At 37.9% G+C, this 21,325-nt stretch overlaps 1 protein-coding gene across 3 annotated transcripts in view; it reads right to left on the bottom strand.

Moving 5' to 3' along the window:
* Positions 1-21,325, bottom strand: part of Hspa4l (heat shock protein family A (Hsp70) member 4 like) — a 52,356-nt gene that overhangs the window by 6,824 nt on the left and 24,207 nt on the right. For 2 of the 3 annotated variants that reach the window (XM_050138413.1, XM_050138414.1), the window contains 8 exons: positions 19,522-19,655; positions 17,265-17,464; positions 11,946-12,044; positions 9,290-9,427; positions 6,204-6,329; positions 5,871-5,978; positions 5,202-5,321; positions 1,313-1,474 (listed from right to left, as the gene is read on the bottom strand). In XM_050138413.1, the coding sequence (XP_049994370.1) occupies positions 1,313-1,474; positions 5,202-5,321; positions 5,871-5,978; positions 6,204-6,329; positions 9,290-9,427; positions 11,946-12,044; positions 17,265-17,464; positions 19,522-19,655 (1,087 nt within the window). The remainder of the gene's footprint in view (positions 1-1,312; positions 1,475-5,201; positions 5,322-5,870; positions 5,979-6,203; positions 6,330-9,289; positions 9,428-11,945; positions 12,045-17,264; positions 17,465-19,521; positions 19,656-21,325) is intronic. The other variant, XM_050138412.1, reaches the window with a different exon arrangement.

The raw sequence follows: 21,325 nt of genomic DNA, 5'->3' as shown, positions 1-21,325 counted from the left end.
GTGTTCATGGTCCATGATCACTCACAATAAAACTATGTCCTTATTTTGAAGTGAGAGCTGTGTTTTCTGCCTACAAATGTGATCTTATTAGGGTTTTATAATAATTTTTACTCAATATGTTGTAAAATGTTTATAAATAAAACATTTGATAGTTACATTCCATATACAGTAATAATTTCTAGAATTTTTGTAGTAATTTCTAGAATCGAGAATTTTGGCTAAGAGTTATAATGTACTCACAAATGTCTACATATGTTTGTATATTATATATTCTGACACAATTCCCAGGAAAGTTGTACACATTTAAATTGGTCAGAGGAGAGTACCCACTGCTCCACATCCTTCCAACTATAGCAGAGATTATAAACGTGATCACAGCAAATGATGCAGACAAAAACACCTGCATTCTTAGTGACTGCGTACGCATCTCTTTGTCAGCCCCCAACCCAGTGTCTTTGCTTACTGAAAATTTTTTTAAATATTTATTTTATTTATTTATTATGTATACAATATTCTGTCTGTGTGTATGCCTGCAGGCCAGAAGAGGGCACCAGACCTCTTTACAGATGGTTGTGAGCCACCATGTGGTTGCCGGGAATTGAACTCAGGACCTTTGGAAGAGCAGGCAATGCTCTTAACCACTGAGCCATCTGTCCAGCCCGCTTACTGAAATTTTTACGTAATTTTGGTGCCACGTTTTTCATGTTTTTATAGCTTTTGACATTTTTATTATCAATGTTTATTAAATTTCAAAGTTTATCTAAGATTACATAAACTTAAAAACAGGATGTCACAGTGGAAGATTTCACATTCTAAAGATAGACATATTGCAATAAAGATATCAGAGGTCGCAAGGAATCGATATTTATGTTGGTCATATTGGTATATTTCATTCTGTATTACTCTTGGAACTTGAAGCCAGAAATGTCTAGCAAGTTGCAAAAATAGGTAGACACCCTCATAACCTAGAATTGCTGATGTTAGCAAAGCAAAGCCTGGGTTCTTTTGCAAGTTGATTACTTCTCAGTGTATACTCATTAAGTTTTTAGTCCCTAAAATTATTTTAGTGTCTAAACCTATTAAAAAGGACGTTTGAGGTAGTGATATGGCTCAACAGGTAAGAGTGACTGCTGGACAAGTCTGGGAATCTGAGCTCTATCCTTGAAACCCATACAGAAGTGGAAGCCAAGAATCAACCTGTACAAAGTTGTCCTCTGATCTGTGAGCCATGGCACATGTATCCACACACTCTTTGTGACCTTTTTAACACACACCACAAACACGTTTCTAAAAGGGAATTTTAGTTTCTTACCTTTGACCTTGCAACTATTTCTGAGACCTTTACCACAGGATCTTGAGTAAGACTTAGCTTGTTTTGAGCATTCATCTTACTGTTTAGCCAGTTCATGGACTCGCTGATGTACTGCTCAACCTTTTCCATTTCAGCATGATCCAGATGTTCATACCTTTCATCCTATTACAAAAAGTAATACAATTGTAAAAGGAAAACAAGTAACTGAGTTTTCATAAGTAATGACTTATTGATGATTTCTTCTTAAAATGTTCAAGTTCTTATTATATGCTTCATGCATATTAATGTAAAGATGCTACATACAAGGTAATAAGAGCTAAAAAGACTAGGATATAATATAAAATCAGGATGGACTTGCAAAGGACTCCAAAAGAGGTCAGCTTTGAAGAAGAACCATCAGTAGAGGCTCTGCATTGGGCAAGAGAAGCTAGGATAGAGTAGAATGAAAGTAGGTGCAGAGGTATATAGTGAGGGAGAAAGAAAATTCTGAACATACCATAAAACTAGGTGGTACATCTTTGACAAAAAAAGACAATGAAATTCTGTCCAAACTACACAGTTGCAGCTTCTACATCCAGGAAACCACCCGTGGTCACAGTTTACATCAGTAGCCAGCAGAGCAGAAAGAAGTAGCAACATAACATAAAGCAAGAGGATTTCCTGATAAAGATTATGTATTGCATAGAAAATGCAGGATGGACAAGGAAAAATAAGTTGTTGAGGAAAGAGAAGAGGACAATAGGAAGGGGGTAAGGAGGATCAGCTCATTACCTCTGAAAATTCCATAATGAAATCCAATACTGTGTATGCTAGTTAAAGTTCTTTTAAACAAAATTCTTTCACTGTATTTTTTTTCCTTCAGATTTTTGAGACAGGTTCTAACCAAGCTAAACTAGGGCTTGTCTTTAGAAGCCTTACCTTCTTCAGCACTGATTAAACCCCTTGGGGATACCACTTTCAAAACTCTTAAGCTTTTCCAGTTTCCTTTGTAAGATAACAAATTACAATCTTCATATTGGATTTGGCTTCTAGGCTGCTACATTTTATTCACTTTCTTACTATCCTCATGAATTAGGTTTTCCTTGGTAGTTATTTGCACTAATCAATACACATGCCTTTTAAAAAATTATCTGGAGCCTGGAGCCTTTCCCAGAACTCTCACCTCTAATCAACTTGAGGCTATTTGTAAAGTCTGAAATCTCTACTACAATCTCTATTACAACTACTACTATTATAACTACTAATACACTGATTACATCACCACCTACTTTTTGAAGTTTTCTCCATGTCAGTATATTTAAGTATGAAGCCAATTCATAATGATCTTTGGAGTATTTTGGAATGTTACATTTGTATCTTATAAACAAGGAGCAGGGAAGTACATATCTTAGTTAAGGGAGCCACCTTAGGGTTGGCAAGAGACTTGGACCTAGAGGGGCTCCCAGGTGCCCAGGGCGATGTCCCCAGTTAGTTCCTGGGGTAGCTGAGGACAGAGAACCTGAAATGACCCTATCCTATAGCCATACTGATGAATATCTTGCATATCACCATAGAACCTTCATCAGGTGATGGATGGAGATAGAGACAGAGACCCACACTGGAGCACCGGACTGAGCTCTCAATGTCCCAATGAGGAGCAGAAGGAGGGAGAATATGAGCAAAGAAGTCAGGACCTCTAGGGGTGCACCCACCCACGGAGACAGTGGGGCTGATCTATTGTGAGCTCACCAAGGCCAGCTGGACTGTGACTGAAAAAGCATGGGATAAAACCGACTCTCTGAATATGGCGGACAATGAGGGCTGCCGAGAAGCCAAGGACAATGGCACTGGGTTTAGATCCTACTTCATGTTCTGGCTTTGTGGGAGCCTAGCCAGTTTGGATGTTCACCTTCCTAGACCAGGATGGACTTTCCACAGGGCAGGGAACCCTGACTGCTCTTCAGACTGGAGAGGGAGGGGGAGAGGAGAGGGAGGAGGGGGAGAGAAATGGGAGGCGGGGATGAGGTGGAAATTTTTTTCAATTAAAAATAAAAGATAAATGCAAAATTCTAATCACTCTTGGTCTTTCATTATCAAGTTTGAGCTATCGTTTCTTGATTGTTTTATTCTAATGTCTTAGCTAGTCTACTACAAGACTCTTCACAAACTAGGTCAAGTCACATTGCTTGTATGTTCTGAAAACCCCAAGCTACCTGTATCAGAGTAAACCCCAAACTTTCACAACAGCCCAGATGAGGCCTGTGATGAGACATCTGTCCCTTCCCCAGATTTGTTGCACCAGCTTTGATGTTTCTTTTGTATGTTCCCCTGTGTATGTGTGTTGGGGAAAAGGCTGTATTTGAAGATCAGAGGGCATCCTACAGGAGTCAGGTCTTTTTCTTTCATTGTGTGTGACCTTAGATCACCGGACTCAGTGGCCTTAATGAAGCCATCTCTGTTTCTGTTTTCAAGAATATTTCTTCACCATCCATTCTGAGCCCTGGCTTTCCTCAATTCTTTTAAGACGTATATATCTCTCACTGGTCTGCCCTTTTCTCTGACATAGCACCTTAAAGTCCCTTACTTACTCCATAGCCCCTTTGTTAGCACTTTATTTTCCAACTGAAGCATATGAGACCAAAAAGGCCCAGTATTTTTGTTTGCAAAGTCCAGGACCCACAAAACATCCTGGTATTTAATTAGCACTCACATGCCTAATGAAAAGTAAAGTCTTAGTTTCTTTTGGATGGTATCTTAAACCCCCCCTCAAGACCACTGGGGTCAGAGGAGCACTAATCATGTCAGGAACTACACCAGATTTGAAATATGCTTGCTATTTTATCTGCCTCATTCTTTACTTTTCCGTTATCCATATATTCTGTTTGGGAATATGCAGGCAGATTGGGCTAGTAAATTACACACTTTCTTTTACAACACACATAAATCTTTTAAAATAAGAAATTAAGTTGTATATTGGAAAACTGTAGATACTGAGAGGTTGTATACCAGCTACTTCGGTTTGACTCCTGACTCCTGTCATTTATGATCTGTGTAATCCAACAAACTGCTTAAACATCCAGATCTTCTCATATGCGAATCAAGGCAACAGTAGTCATCGTTCATGGGTACTAAATACCCTGGTGAGAACTGTGTGAGACAACCCCCACACAGTGCTTAAGATCTACTAAGTGCTTGAGGAATCTAAGCGACTGGGATGATGTCATGCCTGAATGATCTTGGTGTTGCCCTCTCCTGTATATGGATAAAGTGTTAACACCAATGATCAAATCTGATGATAACAGTATGTAAGTGGGGAGCAGTAAACCTGACCCCATGGAACAACCTCAAAAAGGTGGCCTGTTTCTCTTGAGTTTTCTGGAACAGGGCTGTGTTTACTGGTCTGCTGCAATGGAACAACAGCAAAGAAGAAGTGAATGGACACAGTAAAGACTGTAAGGTATAAACCAATAATTTCCTAAACAGTCTACTAGGCCTGACTGGTTACTTACTGTTCCATCCAAGTAGACACATGTTATATATAACCCTACCTGAAGCTTCAGAACAGAGGAGAGTTGAGAGAGATTTGGGTGTGTACAAAGAACAAAAGGAGATTAACAACAAATTAGGCAAGAAAAAACATAGTTTGGTAGTATAGAGGCGAGGAAGACTTTTTTCTTACAAGAAACACAAACATGAAAACAAAGGGTTTTGTCACTGCATTAACTTAAAGCATGGCTTCAGGGAAATCCAAGAGGTGAAAGCCTCAGATTTTAAATGTCTTGGAGTCCTCTACTAGTAATTCCTCATTAAAAAACTCTTGGTTTAGGTGTGTTCAGTCTCTTGAGAAGCTGCACTCTGGGGCTGAGGGCTTCTCCACACGTCCTCCGCAGCTGCCCTCACACCCCAGTACCTTGTTTCTGTGTGCTTCTATTACTTTCAAGACAAGTTGAATCTTTTTTCCCAAGTCGTTTAAAGCTTTCGGTCTCTCCTCATGCTCCACATACTTCATTTGAATGGGCTGGCCATACTTCTATTAACAAGAAACATTTAAAGAGAGTGAATAATTTTAACAGGATACATTTATTTCTCCCTTAGAGGATGATAGATAGACAAAGAAGATAGACAAAAATACAACTTTTCTATTTTTCCCACAAAAAATTTATTTCAGTGGCCCTTATCCTACTTTATAATACTGATTTTATCTAAAAAAATTCACTCATGGTTACCTCTTGACTCTTTTCAAAACCCAAAACCTAATCCAAACTGTCAATCTTTTCAAAGCAAGGTGCTAAAACTTTTAGAACCATTTGAAAAAGAAAATAAGGACTATTTGGAATTTGCAAATTTAAAACTTGGTTTCAAATTTTATTTTTGAAACGGGGTCTCCCTGTGTAGCTCTGGCTGTCTTGGAAATCCCTATGTAGACCAGGCTGGCCTCAAACTCACAGAGACCCACCAGCTTCTGCCTCCCAAATGCTGACATTAAAGGCAAGGTGAACCAAACTGAATACCAGTGCTTTTGCATCATAATTTTTATAAAACATTAATAATCACCTACTACTTAAAGCAATTTACTAACCTTTAGCTCCTGAAGCTTATCCACATAAACTTGTTTAGGTTGGTCTTCTCCTTCTTCATAAAGCCAATTTTCTGTGTCTTCCAATATTGTGGACAGTTTGTTCATGTCCTAGTCATACATTTAAGAGACACTAATTACAAATGTCTTGGAAATAGAGGTCAATACCAAATTCTTCTAACCTTATTCTTAAAAAAAAATGTTTTTCACTATCCTCCTCCAACTTAAAAAAAAGAGCCATCAAAAAAATTGACAATAACAAATTTGATATACTTTTAAACATGATTCTTATGAAGATTTTGAAATAAACATTCAAGTTCACAGCTTCAGACTTACTTCTGGAGTGATGAACTTTTCATAGACGGAGCCCAGTTTGTCTCTGAAATCATAGACGTATTCTTCTACAGCGTTTTTAGCATCATTTCTTTCTTTCTCTAACTTATCCTGCATTATCATCTTGCCCTAGTCAAAAAGTTTCAGATTGTCATAAAATATGCATTAGAGAACTGTTAGTTAAAACTATGACACCACTTCATACCTTGTAAGAGGAGCCTATTACAACAACAAGTAAGGATCTTAGGACTGTAGAGACTATAGAGAAACTGAACTGGTGGAAAAAAATACTCTACAGCTGTGGACCACAGGAACAGTGTGAAGGTTCCTCAAAAATATATATACTATATATATTCTATATATATACCACTTGTAGTGACATATGCCTTTAATTCCAGCACTTGGGAGGCAAAGGGAAGCAGATCTCTGAGTCCGAGGCCAGAAAATTCCCTACTCCTGAGTATATACCCAAATGAATGGAAATAGATATCTGTATGCTAGCATTTAGTGAGCCATTATTAATTATCACAAGAAGTATAAATGGTGTTGCATTAGGAGCGGCAGGGCTGCGTCCCCGGCACCAGGCTGCCCGCATGTCTAGCTTATGCCCAGAAATAATTACACGGAAATTGTATTCTTTTAAACACTGCCTGACCCATTAGTTCCAGCCTCTTATTGGCTAGCTCTTACATATTGTTCTAACCCATTTCTAATATTCTGTGTAGCCCACGAGGTGGCTTACCAGGGAGGATCTTAACCTGCGTCTGTCTGGAGTGGGAGAACCATGGTGACTCCCTGATCCAGCCTCCCTTTCCCAGCATTCTCTTCTGTTTACTCCACCCACCTATGTTCTAACCAATAAAATGGGCCAAGGCAGTTTCTTTATTATAATTAACCAATGTCCTTCCTCCATCAAAATGGAAACACCCATTAACTGATGAATGGATAAATGATATGTGTACACATACAACAGAACTATGAGGCTTAGAAAGGAAGTTCTATATATATGTGAACCCCAAGATCATGCCTAGTAAAACAATCTAGGCAGAAATGGACAAGTATTATCTGCTTCAATTTATGACAGCTGTCTAAACAAGGCAGATTCTTTTTTTTTTTTCGAGACAAGGTTTCTCTGTAAGCTTTTTTGGAGCCTGTCCTGGAACTAGGTCTTGTAAACCAGGCTGGCCTCAAATTCACTGAGATCTGTCTGTCTCTGCCTTCCAAGTGCTGGGATTAAAGGCGCCATAACCACCCAGCAACAAGGCAGAATTCTTAGGAGACAGGAAATAGAAGAGTGTTCAATGAGAACTGAGAGAAGGAAGGAGTAGAAAGTTTGAATTCCATGCTACAATATTTCCTTTTGGGACAGTTAAAAGCTTTGGAAATAGTGTTGATGGTTGTATAATACCAAATGTGATAGTTATTAACACTGTATACTTGAAAATGGTTTTAAGATGTCAAAATTTAAACTACAAGTATTTAAAAAGTAATAATATATCTTCTAACCACTGATTTGTATGCTTTGAGTGAATGTATTATATGGTATGTGACTTACACCTCAGTAACAACATTTGAACACATTTATACATGTCTCAATTCCAGCATCCCCATTTACTAGCTGGGGACAGCAAAAGTCATCTACTCTGTGTGCATGTTACATTGGTACCCTAAGTGATTAATTCCACATGGCTGTGAGTAAGACCTATCACATACAGTATCTTCCTCTACACGTGATGCACTACCATTGGTCAGGGATAGATTAACAGTGGTTGTGATGCTGAGCTTTGGAAACTGATGACCTAAATCCAAATATGAACGTTATTATCTAACTGGGGTAGCATATTGCACACAGACTTCAGTTTTCTTGTCTGTAAGCTAAGCCCTTAACAGGACCTACGGGTTATGTTTATTTTGAGAACCTAAAAGATGTTAGCAAGAACTATTATGACCAAAACCAAGGAAAGAATGCAATTATAATTCTTGAACAAAATTTTCGCTTAAAAGCACCTGGTTTTCTAAACACAAGGATTCCTTGACAAGCTGTAATACAATGACCTAGATTTAGAAAGAGACATTTAAAAAAATTAATGAAAGTCTCATTTTGTACATAAACCTACTATGGTTTCCTAAAGTAGTTCCTTTGGAAAAATTAGACTATAAACATATACATTCTGAGTATTATATGAGTTCTTCAGGAATTACTATGCATGAATAGATCCTTGTTAATAAATAGGTATTATGCATTGGTACTTTAAAAAAGAAGCCTTATAAAAATCAAAATCTCTTCATGTAATGATGGACAGTAAATAGTTGAAAGCAACATGCTTCAAACACTGAGCTAATGTCTATAGATATTAGGAACCACCATTTCAGTATAAAATTAGAGGACAAATACAATCACTTCATACAATTACTGCTAAAGAAAAAATTCACTTCCAAGAGACTGGAACTCTAAATGAAAATAGACAAGGGCATGTAAGAAAATGTTAATAAGGACAACTGTTTGCAAATCATTAATCAACACTCTGAACACATTTAAGAGAGGGGTTTGCTAGGCCAGTGGTGATGCTACATGCCTGGGATCTCAAAACTCAGAAGGTGGAGGAAGAGTCAGGTCCGCCTAGGCTATACAGAAAGATCCTGCCTCAACATCTCTTTAAAATGAAACACAAAGAATCCAAACCAAGCCAAAACAAAAATTGGGATGTTTCTATTTTATGATTGTAAGAATAAAGGAGGGACTGAGTGGTGCAAATGTTTATAAATCCAGCACGGAGGAGGTAGAGGCAGGAGGGCCAGGACTTGAGGTTATCCTTAATTACATGATGAATCTGAGGCTACAGGAACCCCGATTTTTAAAAAGGGTGGTGGTGGTTATGAAATCAGTCTCAGAAAGGTTTTTCTCTATAATAGATACCGGTTTTCATATAATTAAGAAGAAAGTACTATGTACAAATACAGTTTATTAGTTTGATAATGTTATAATTCCTTAATAATTGCAGACAGACTGCTGAGCTTTTAACCTCTGACTTCAATATAAGTATCAGAATGCATTAGCAATTATTCAACAGCAACTCCAACTTATATACCTCATTTTCAATGTAGCTATTGAGAAGATCTTGGGTCAGTTGTCTGTACAGGCTACTCTGAATGGGTAGATCAATACTCTTGACTTTGCCTTTTTTAATAGTCTGATTTATGCGGTCTTGCTTGTCTGAAGAAAGTGACTAGAAAAGAAAACAAAATCAAAAGTGAAATTCTCTAAAACCAACAAATTTTAGAATTGAAACAAAAAGAGTAAAGCCAAACATAAAAACTAATACTGATAACCTTTTTATTCTGGTTAATTCTAAATCCTTTCTACATTTGGAATACAGACTTGGAAATCTAAAGCTGTAATGAACAACCACTTCACATACAATACTATGGTTATAATTCATGACAAAGGAAACAAATAAGGTAAGGGTATGGAGAAATTGGAACCTTTCTTATAAACTGTTGGTGGCATTATAAACTTTACAGTAATTGTTGCCAGATTTTAAAATATCTGAACTATTGAAATGGTTTATGGGGTACTTGCTGCTAAGCCTGACAACCTGAATACGATCTCTAGGACCCACATGCAAGTTGTTCTTTGACTTCAACACAGGAGCTGTGGCATATATGTACACATACGCACACAAAGTTAGTCGAGAGGTTCTTCAAATGTTAAAACACTTAAATATTATTATGATTAGCAATTCCAATGCTAAGTAAGTGTCCAAGAAAATGAAAATATACAGGGAAAAGTCGTCAAAAGTAACATTCTTAATAGGAAAACTATGTTGGAAATGTTTATCATTAGTAAACAGGAAATCAGAATGTGGAATGCAGTGATACAATGCATTAATAGACCATAACTAGAAATGGAATAATAACTCATCACTAAGCTGAACTTTGAAGCCATGCTTAATGTAAGAGGCAGCTTTAAGGGCCTTTATCTAAAATTTCCAAAATAGGCAAGTCTGTAGAGATGAAGTAGGCTAATGGTTGCCTATGTCTGGAAAGGGGAGAATGTAGAGAAAGGGAGAGTTGTAGCTCATGAGTACATGACTGTTTTAGGGCAAAAAGAAATCTCTAAAATTGTGATGATGCAGGTGTGAGAACCCACTACTAACCTGTGCACTAAATGGGAGAACTCTGTGATGTACCAGGTATACTTCAAACTCAATTCTGAGTAAAATGAGAATGTTAGAAAACAGGTTTCAGGTTTTTTTTTTTTTTATTTTTCAAGACAGGGTTTCTCCGTAGCTTTTGGTTCCTGTCCTGGAACTAGCTCTTGTAGCCCAGGCTGGCCTCGAACTCACAGAGATCTGCCTGCCTCTGCCTCCTGAGTGCTGGGATTAAAGGCGTGCGCCACCACCGCCCGGCTCAAGGTTTCAGGTTTTGAATAATTTTATAATCTAGAATTTAAAACCTCTAAGGAAAAGAATCATACAGCTATGCTATGACATAAACTAATCAGTTATTATTATTATTATTATCATTGTTTTGAGACAAGGTTTCTCTGTTTAACAGCCCTAGTTGTCCTGGAACTAGCTCTTGTAGACCAGGCTTGCCTCAAACTCACAGAGATCTGCCTGCTTCTGTCTCCCAAGTGCTAGGATTAAAGGCATGTGCCCAGCTTCAAATTATTATTTTTTAAAATTGCATTTTTATCATTTTTAATTATGAATATGCATGTGTATCTGTGTGTAGGTTTGTGCATGTGAGTGCAGGTACCTGCAATGGAAAGAAGAGGACATTGGGCCCATGCAGCTTTGCAGGCCATTGTGAGTCACTGAACATGACTGCCAGGAAGCAAACTCAGGTCCTCTGGAAGTACAGTAAGCACTCTTAACCAATGAACTATCTCCCCAACCCTATTATCTTATTCAGAGACTTGAATGAAGGTAGGGAGGCCTAAGAAGTCAATGGGATCTGATGCTCTGAGGACAAGAGACATGGAAAGTGATAAGATGTAAAGCTCATCAGCCCATCACCTCCCTGCTACCACCAACCACCACAGCTGGCTCAGATACATTAAAATAATTTTAGCTGAGTATGGTGGCACATGTCATTAATTCCAGCACTCTAGAAAGCAGAGGTGGAGGTGGAGGCAGAGGCAGGCAGATCTGAGTCTAAGGCCAGCCTGCTCAATCTACACAATGAATTCCAGGTTGGCTAGGGAATGGGGAGACATTGTCTTCTATTCCCCAAAGAATTTTTAATTATGTAATTTTTAATTACGACGTGACCAAAATTCGATGCAGAACATTATACACTTAAATTCATTTGAAATTATTCCATTTCTCCAAGTCTATGTAATTTCTAGTGAAAAGAAATGTTATTAAAACATTTTTTCCCTGTCAAAAGATAATTTTACTTATGTTTCTATATTTTAAAAGCTTTTAAGTACAACTCTGAAAGGTAGGTATTTTGGTTGTAAACTTCCTATGCTTCTCCGTAGCACTGCAGTTTGAACTACGCATGCACTAAACAGACCAGCTAGGCCCCTCATTTCATCTCATCTCAGCCGGGTATGATAGGTTCTGCAGGCCTGTGACTCAACTCTTGGGAGGCTGCAGAGGGAGGGAGCACCATAAGTGTGAGACAGTTCTGCATTACATAGCAGACCTTGTCTAAAACAGACACACCCAGACAAGCAGACACAAAATCCAAACCTGACAAAAGCTCCAAACACAATCACAGAGCAGGAAAGCAAACCTTTGTCTTGGCTCCAGTGTGGTCAATTTCCTCTTCTGGGGTGTGCTCAGCATGACATTTTTGATGACCTCCTTCTTCTTGGTCAACCTGCATTTTGTCCTGGCAAAATATATAATGGATGGAACAGTCCTTTTCTAGTGAAAAGCACAGCCTTACTCCTGTGTTGAGATGTGGGTGCATACCTAAGCAGCTCCCTTTTCAAACGATACTAACAATGAACAGTTAACACCTATAAATGAAAAGGTCAGCTTGAAGATTCTCATTCACTTTTTTGACTAAAAATTTGTAAAGAATACAGACAACTATTCTCAAACCGGTAAGTCAGAATTCATAAAATTAAGCTTTAAAACAACTTGACATTAAAATATTACAGAGATGATCTTAGTTCAATGGAAATGCAGTGAAAAAGATGAGCCTCAACCACACAATTCACTTACATATTTCTAACTTTTTTATACAGTTTCCCCTACCTCATCTCCTCCCAGATCCCCCTCCACCTTCCCACACTTCTAACTCCACGCCCTCTTTATGTTACCATTTTTAAATGTAGAAAATACCAACATTAACCAAAACTTAGATGTCTCTGGAGCACTCAGATATAAACCATCAAATGGGCTGTCCACTTGGCAAGCAATCCTAAACAAGATATATTGTTTACTCTTTCTCATCACACTCCCCACCATCCTCTTGAAAGAAGCAGATAACAATGTAGGAATCATTGTATGTTTTGCTGTATCTGGACTTGAGTGAACATGTACTTCACAGTTAGCTTTCTTGAATAAATAAATGCATAGTTTTGTCAAAGAGAAAACCAGGCTAAATTATTATCTCTCTGCCTCTGGGAGTTTGACCCGGGGGCTTTGTGCATGCTCACTGGACAAGAGCTCTACCTCTGAACTATAGTCCCAGTCCTCAGGATGTTATATTTTATATTCCAGTTCTTCCCTTATAACTCTACAACCTCCCACATCATGACAAGAGGTAAGAAATGCAGAGTTGTGGTCACAGAGAAGCATAATGTAAATAGTAAAAGAAACAAAGTAAAGAAAAAGATGTTGTTGGTGCTCTGTGCCTCCTACTTGGGGATCAAGATGAGATCTCAGCTGTCAATGCCACCATGCCTTTGCTCTGCTACCATGGACGCTAATCCTCTGAATCTGTAAGCCCAATTAAATGCTTTCTTTATTAAAACAAAGAAAAGAAAAAAGGGTGTGGTAGAGTGATTGCTTAGGGTTTTATATCCTGCAAAGATAAATAATTTAGTAAACAAAATTAAAATAATTATAAATTGCTTTCAAGTAAATGATCACAATGCTGTACCAGAATTTTTATTTTAAAGAAAGAACTTTTCATTATTATGATGTTAATTTATTAAAAGTTATTTTTTTGGTGTGTGGATAATTTAACATTTCCTTTACCTTAATTTAATTAACAAAATGCTACATGGAGACAGTCCTGCCCTGCTAAAAAAGGTACTGAGTCATGTAATTAGCATAGATAAGAATAATGGGTTAATATAAGTTATAAGAACTAATATGAAGCCTGAGCTAATGGGCCAATCAGTTTATCATAAATATAGACCTCTGTGTAATTTCTTTGGGGCTTACCGGCTGTTGGAACTGGGCAGGACAGAAACCCCAACAAGCAGGCCCACATGTTATAAATGGCACCCACGTGAACAACTGCATCCACATAAAACCTGAGAGAGCTTGGAAAGTAATTCTAGACAGAAAAAAATAAAGCATGGCTTCTTGGTAGCAGCAATTTCTAGGATCTGCTCTGTTTGTTAGAGGAAAGTGCTCTCATTTAAGAGAGGCTTCCTGACTCAGTTTTAGCTGCAAAATCCTGCAGCTCTTTAAGAAGTCCTGCCATGAAACACTTAAATGGTGTGGATAAAAGCTGACTGCATGCTTTTTGGTTTTCAGCTGTACCAGGAAAAAAGCTGCATCATTTTGAAATGCTGGCTTTTTGGGCCATCCTGCCAGTGCAAATTCTGACTCTTTCAGGCAGGCAGTCTGACTACAGAGCATTTGAGTGTGGTTTGTGAGCACACTGCTGCAGCTTGCTTGCTGGCAGGGATCTTGAAATGCCATAGAGTTGTGGCAATAAATGTGGCTACAGCCGGTACCTCTGCCATGAGGCTGAAATCTCAGAAAACTAAGTAATGGGCTGGATCCAGCCGTCAAAGCCACAGCTTTAATCCTCTCTATATTGCTTAGCAAATTAAAGACTCCTGTGATCATAAAAAGAGAGAGATATACAGTAAAGAGAGATTCAAAGACAAAGAAACCCTCTAAATGGTTTACATTGTGTTAAAAATATATACAAGCTTGGGAGAGTAAAGAAAGAGGTTAAAGTTCTCAAAATAAAAAAGAAAGAGGTGGTACATGCCTTTAATCCCAACACTTGGTAGACAGAGGCAGACAAACCTCTGTGAGTTCAAGGCATGGTGGCACACGTACTTAATCCCAATGCTTGGGAGGTAGATAGACCTCTGTGAATTCAAGGTGTGGTGGTGCACACCTTTAATCCTAGCACTTGGGGGGCAGATGCAGGTGGATCTCTGTGAGTTCAAAGACAGCCTGGTCTACAGAGGGAGTTCCAGGACAGCCAAAGATATACAGAGAACTTGTCTCAAAAAGTAAAAGTAAAAATAAAAGAAATAGAGGTTAAAGTAAAATCACACAAAGATGGAAAATACATAGAGAATCTGGATACTGTATGTTATTATGCTCTCTTTGAATTGTTTGAATGCTGAGGAAAGAGCAACAGCTGCTAAAAGATATTTGCTTATAAATGCTGCTGAATTAATCCAGGATAGGTATTTTGAAAATACCTTGACTTCCAAATTGAAGTCAAAAGGTATGTTACTTTGGAAAAGAGATTTTGCTTTTGTTTTCACAGGAAATGAGAGGCTATGGATTCATTCTGAGTTAATAATAATCAGGTTTGATCAAGGAAAACCACCCAAGAAATCTCTGGTAGGAACAGATGGTCCAGATGTCAGAGTTCTACATCCAGAACATAACAGGTTCAAGACTGCTGCCTGAGATGATAAAGACTCACAGGATACTCCAGTCAGGACTTGTTCATAATTCAAAATTTTCTTTAGGTCCCCATAAGATTATTAGCACCCCCAACCAGCAGGAAGTAGCCTGGAATACTATGCACACATTCCCCCAAAATGGACTATTTTCCTTTGTTAAAAAAAAAAGAGGGAGAAGTGGTGTGGGACAATTCTATATTCTGTCAATTATGCTTTAAACAAACACTGATTGGCCAGTAGCCAGGCAGGAAGTATGGGTGGGACAACCAGACAGGAAGTACAGGCAGGTTAATGAGATCAGAAGAATTCTGGGAAGGAGGAAGCCCATTCCTCTGCAGTCCTGCCCAGACACTAAAGAAGCAGAATGTGACCTACCCTGCTGAAAAAGGTACCAAGCCATGTGGCTAACATAGATAAGAATTTAAGTTACAAGAGCTAATATAAGTTATAAGAGCTAATATAAGTTATAAGAGCTAATACAAAGCCAATCAGTTTATCATTAAAAAAATGCTACACGGGAAAATAGCATGGGCCATAATTCATATATTTTAAGCTAACAGAACACTTTTGATCAATCAAGAAGAAAGGATAAAAACAGGTCACTTCCAAAGAAGGGGAAAATTGTCCTGTAAAAATATAACTACTCCTCCTTTTGAAATGGGTCCTTCCTAATGTCCCTCAGGTATGGGTTTAAGCAACCTTTCCACTTCAGCTTCCAAAGTAGCTAGTGGTACCCCCTACTATTTCTTCTTGGAGACCTTCCTCAATAGTTTAAAAACACTTTTATTATTTTGTATGTCTAAGTGTTTTGCCTGCATGATGTATGTGCACAACTTGCGTGTCTTGTACTTAAGGAGGCTAGAAGAGGACATGGGCTCCTCTAAAACTGGAGTTATAGAGAGGTGTAAAATTGCCCTGTGTGTGCTGGAAATGAACTTGGTTTTTCTGGAAGAGTGGCCAATGTTCACCCACTGAGCCATCTCTCCAGCTCTCAGCCCACATTTTCTTTTAAGAAAAAAATTAAGTGAAGCTCTTCTTCTGTAGTCAAGGCCAATTTTAAGCTTTCTGCAAAATTCCTTTTCCTGAGTGCCATTGCCAGGATTATAAGCATAAACTACCCACTGTGTGTATGTGTGTGTTTGTGCATGCGCGTGCACATACTTTTAGTTGGAGGTATCATTCCTCTGGCACCACTTACTTAAAAAAAAAAAAAAAAACACCAGGGTTTCTCACTGGATTCAATTCAACAAGTAGGCTAGGCTAGGTGGCAAGGCCTAAATTCATTCTGTCTTTCCTCTCCAGACTAATCCAGTACCATCAAGCTCAGCTTTTAAAATCTGGGTTCTGGGTTTGAACACAGGTCTTCATGTTGTAAGAAGCATGTACCAACCCAGCCCTGAAAACCCATTCTTGAATGAACAAATATAGAGAAGGACTTGGGAGTTCCTCCAAATGTGGCTAAAAAAACTGATAAATGCAATTGACAATAAAATACAGATTGTGCACATAAAAAGGTTAACTTTTTCTGTAAGTGAATAGAACCAAGCTCCCCCTGAGCTGAGCACAGAGACAAGTGTGCACACCTGTAATTCTAGCAGTCTAGACGTAGAAGCAGGAGGATCAGGACTTCATCTGGTCTCACCTACATAGAGAGTTTAAGGACAGTCCGAGTACCATGAGAATTTGTCTCACAGTTCCCTAAAACTCTTTCCTCTACAGTGCACCAGCAGTGAATTCAATGTCTCATAAATCTTTCATAATGTACAGCAATTGCATTTGAATGTCACTGGAGACACAGCATATCCCTTTGTTTAAATGACACAGATGTTTTACAATAAACCCTAAAATATTTTAAGAAGCACGCCTTTAATCCCACAATGCCAGGAGGCAGAGACAGGTGGATATCTATGAATTTGAGGACACTTGGTCTACAAAGTGAGACTCTGTCTACAAAGAACAACAAAAATATGTGTTTAGTTTAAAAGTTACTCCTAGTTTTATCTAGCTATACATATGCATGTTTTAAAGAATTTAACAATGGATTTCAAAACTTACATGTTCCATATAAGCTAGGAAAGATGCCTTGGCCCCTGTGAAGTGCATTACAAGATATGGTGTAGACCATTCCTTAAACCAAGTCTTCATTAGTATGGTTATAAAGATGAGGCCCTACAGAAGAAACCCCAAGGCTAACCTTGGGAAAGAAGGTACTCATCACTGGGGTGCTGTCATGATCCCAGGGGAGAGGAAGCTGGGACAAGAGTTCTACTTACTGCATCATCTTTGTTTTCAGTCTTAGATGAAGCTTCTGTTTCCATTGGGGCCTCATTGTGATCACCTTCCAGATTCTGCTTCTCAACCACTGATGCACTGGCCACACTGAAGATTCCATGGATGTTAATACGAACTTTAACTTTTACCTTAGAACTATCACCATCAGACTGTGGGAAAACATTCTGAATAGTGAAGTTTCCTTAGGGAGAAAAAAGCTTTGATTAGTGTATGAACATCAATCAAACTCATTTAGGGTTTTAATAACTTAATCATCATCTTTAAGGCACACATAAAAATATGATTAAATTCTGGATGATCGCTATGGAACAAGTGCTGTGATCAGATTACTCTCTTTGCAGTATTAGCAAAGCTGCTGTGAAGACTCACACAGTCAGTAGTTTTCTAGGAAAAAGGTGATGTTACTATTTACATATTTATCATGTGCACGTGCACACACACACATATGCCACCATGTGTGTGGAGGTCAGAGACAACTTTCAGGAACTCTTCTTCTACCGTGGGAGTCTTCTGGGAGACTAAACACAGGTCATCAGGCTTGGTGGCAAGTGCCTTTATCACACTGAGCTATCTTGCCAAAGCAAGAACTAGCATTTTAAACTAAGGACAATTTGATTTGATTCAAAAGCCAGTAAATGATTTAAGTAACTTATAATCAAAAGCCAAAATAACAAGATCTAATTTCTGAATTAAAAACTATATATATATGTATAAGCTTTGCTATAATTTTTATAAGTAATCATTATTGCTCATGAATAAAGCACTTCCAAACATTAAATATAAATTCTCCTATGCCCAAATTAGTGGTATCAGCTAAAGAGAGACTAATAGGCCAAAAGTTAAGACAGGCCAGTGAACAAGTATGACTAACATCTTTACTGGCTATGTCGTTCCCCAACGTTCATTCTATGTTCCAAGCAGTACTTCACAAACTGATAGACAGTATTGGTAGATAGGTTTTTATTTCTGTTTTTGCCTTGTTTTTTTTTTTAAGGAGTATTAAATTGAAGACTGGTTTCCTTATCAAAGGAGATAATTAGACAAAGTCCTATACACCCATATGAGAATGCCATGTGACTGTGAAGATGGTAACTACAAAACAAGGAAAGGGACCTTGAGTAGACTCTTCCTTTACAGCCCTTTCTTTTTAAGACAAGTCAGTGCAGCAGTGAGAAGAGGGGAAATGAAGACCAGGAGTTCAATCTGCAACTGACTGGGATAACTCACTACCTTCGGGCCAGCCAGAAACACAGTTTCTACAGCTCAGTTCAGAGCTCTCACTCCCAGTGAGAACTATAAACATCTGTTGCTGAGGCCATCTAGCTGGTGGACCTGTAGCAGTCATAAAGACTAGTATAACTTGCAGCAACTTCTATTGCTTTGGTAATTACTTCCAAAGTTTATAGAAAAAAATAAAAATTTCTTTTAAATATTATAAAAATCATGTTTTGTATCTTATCATTTAAACACAGACATTATAATTCGCTATTTGCTCTTCCATATCACTCAACAATACAGTTTCAGAGTTACACAGTCATGTTAATAATACAAATACAATTTGCCTAAAAGTATTTTCCATTAGACAACCTTGACCCAATTTTCCAGGCCAATTTTAGAACACCTAGCATACAGAGTCAATGGAAACAGAAGTAGGACTACTTGGGGAGAGAACGAGGAGTGGCAGAGAGAGAAGAGAGGATAACAAGGGTGCACATGCTCAAAGCACACTGCATGTATGCATACACACACCAAGAGGAAAATGTCATAATGAAACCCATCATCTTGTGCAAACAACGCACTAATAAAAATATAGAAGCCAAAACAAATTAGGACTATTTAAAGATGCTATTTTTCTAGAAATAAACTAAGCATGAAAAAGCTCATAGTTACAAAAAAGCACAAATTTCTTTAAAATCTGGACTAATTTAAATGAAAAGTTAATTTTGCTTACTTAATTCTATATATTATCTATCTGTCTGTCTGTCTGTCTATCTATCTATCTATCTATCTATCTATCTATCTATCTATCTATCTATCTAATTTTGTTGTTTTTTGAGACAGAGCTTCTTTGTGTAACCTTGGTTGACCTGGAACTAGTTCTGTATACAAAACTGGCCTTGAACTCAGAGATCCATCTGCCTCTGCTTCCCAAGTGCTGGGGTTAAAGGCATGAGCCACCACACCTAGGTATAAATTGTTTATTAAATGCTTAAAAACTTAAATTTTTTGTTGTCTTACCAATTCTTGGATCAGGATAAGGCACTTCATGCAAATTAGTATAAAATGCTTCTAGTTCAAACGGTTCCTTCTTGTGGAAAGTTATGACCTTTGAGAATGGGGCAGGATGGTTCTTAGAGAAGACTTCACATTCCCTAAAGTGCAGCAGAAAAGACACTTAAACAGGTTGCCTGGGAACCCAATGTCAGAATATACTTCACTCTTAATTCATGAGCAGCAATTGCAAAGAAGAACATATGTAAGGAAAAACGCCTATGGATTTTTTTCTATTTTCAACAAGTTTACAGATGAAGGCTTTTCAGAATGTCTAACATAATTGATCGCTGTACACTAAGAGAAAAAAACTGAGAATATGCATATTGTGAGGTCACATGTAGGAAGGACAAGGCAAACACTTGACCATATGCAGCCCTTTGAATTACAGCTCGCATTAAGTACTCTTCTTTGGAAATAAACTTACAGAAGGATACAGATATAGAACAGTACAAAGAGTGTCTGTGTGTCAGGCACGTAGACTTTCTACTGTCCTTTGCCTTGTCTTGTCATTTGAATGCACATGTTATATCTGTGCATTTTTACTAAACAGCCTGAAAGTGACATGCTTATGTTATTATTGCAAATACTCCAGTATGTACTTCCTAAAACAGAAAGTCTCTCAAGTTTTAATCATATTCCAGTTGTTCATCTTATGCCTGTTTATAGTGTTTTCTTCCACCTAGAGCAGGAAGTTTTAAACTTGTAGTGATCTCTATTTCTTAAAGAACGTAACAGGAATGCTTATGACTATTGTTTATGGGTGTTTATTATATAACATCATGGTACCACTTCAGTCACTCAAGGACTTCAAATACACAAATGAAACTTGTCTTCCTAGCTTTCAGGAGCCTACTAATGCTTTCCCTGTTCTTCCTGTGCTCACTACCGCATATGCTTTTAAGCTTAGCTCTCTCTATATCTTGAGAGTTTTCTTACTTACATAGTTAACTGAAGCTGAACTCTACAGAGACATTCTTGACTTAAACTAAGATTAAAGCAGCCATCCAAATACTCTGCAAGGCATTCATATAAAGTTGTGTCTTTGTTAGGGTTTCTACTGCTGTGGTGAAACATGACAAAAGCAAAGTTGGGGAACAAAGGGTTTATCCAGCTTACACTTCCACATCAGTTTATCATCAAAAAAGTCAGGACAGAAACTCAAGCACTTCAGGAACCTCGAGGCAGGAGGGGTGCTGCTTAGTGGCTCGCACAGGGCTTGTTCAGTCTACTATATAATGGAATCCAAGATCACCAGCCCAGGGAAGACACCACCCACAATGGGTTGGGCCCTTCCGCATCAATCTCTAACTAAGAAAATGCTCTATAGGCTGGCCACAGCCTGATCTTATGGAGGCATTTTCTCGATTGAAGTTCCATCCTCTCAGATGACTGCAGTGTATGTCAAGCTGACATGAATCTAGCCAGCACAGGTTGGTAGTCTGTATTTTTGAAATTTATACAAGCAGTTCAGTTTCTATCGATAATGACATACAGAACACAGAACAAAAGCAAGTTCACAATGTAGATACAATTTTGTACATTGTATAAGCCATTTCTAAAAGAGAGGCAAGTAAAATATAATTTTTTTTAATTTGGTAGGGAAGCAAGCTACTTACATGTTGGCCAATTTACAGAAACAACGTAAATGTCAACAAAAGCACAAAATATAATTTATATTATATTCTTAATATATAATAAAATATTTTATTATAAATAAAAACATTTTTATTACATAGTAATAAAAGAATTATTTGTTTTCTCATTTTAG

This window comes from Alexandromys fortis, unplaced genomic scaffold, assembly GCF_014885135.2.
Source record: "Alexandromys fortis isolate MF-2015 unplaced genomic scaffold, M_Fortis_MF-2015_v1.1 scaffold_15, whole genome shotgun sequence".
Taxonomy (NCBI): domain Eukaryota; kingdom Metazoa; phylum Chordata; class Mammalia; order Rodentia; family Cricetidae; genus Alexandromys; species Alexandromys fortis.
Note: the sequence above shows the minus strand (reverse complement) of the source record. Positions and strands in the feature narration are given on the sequence as shown.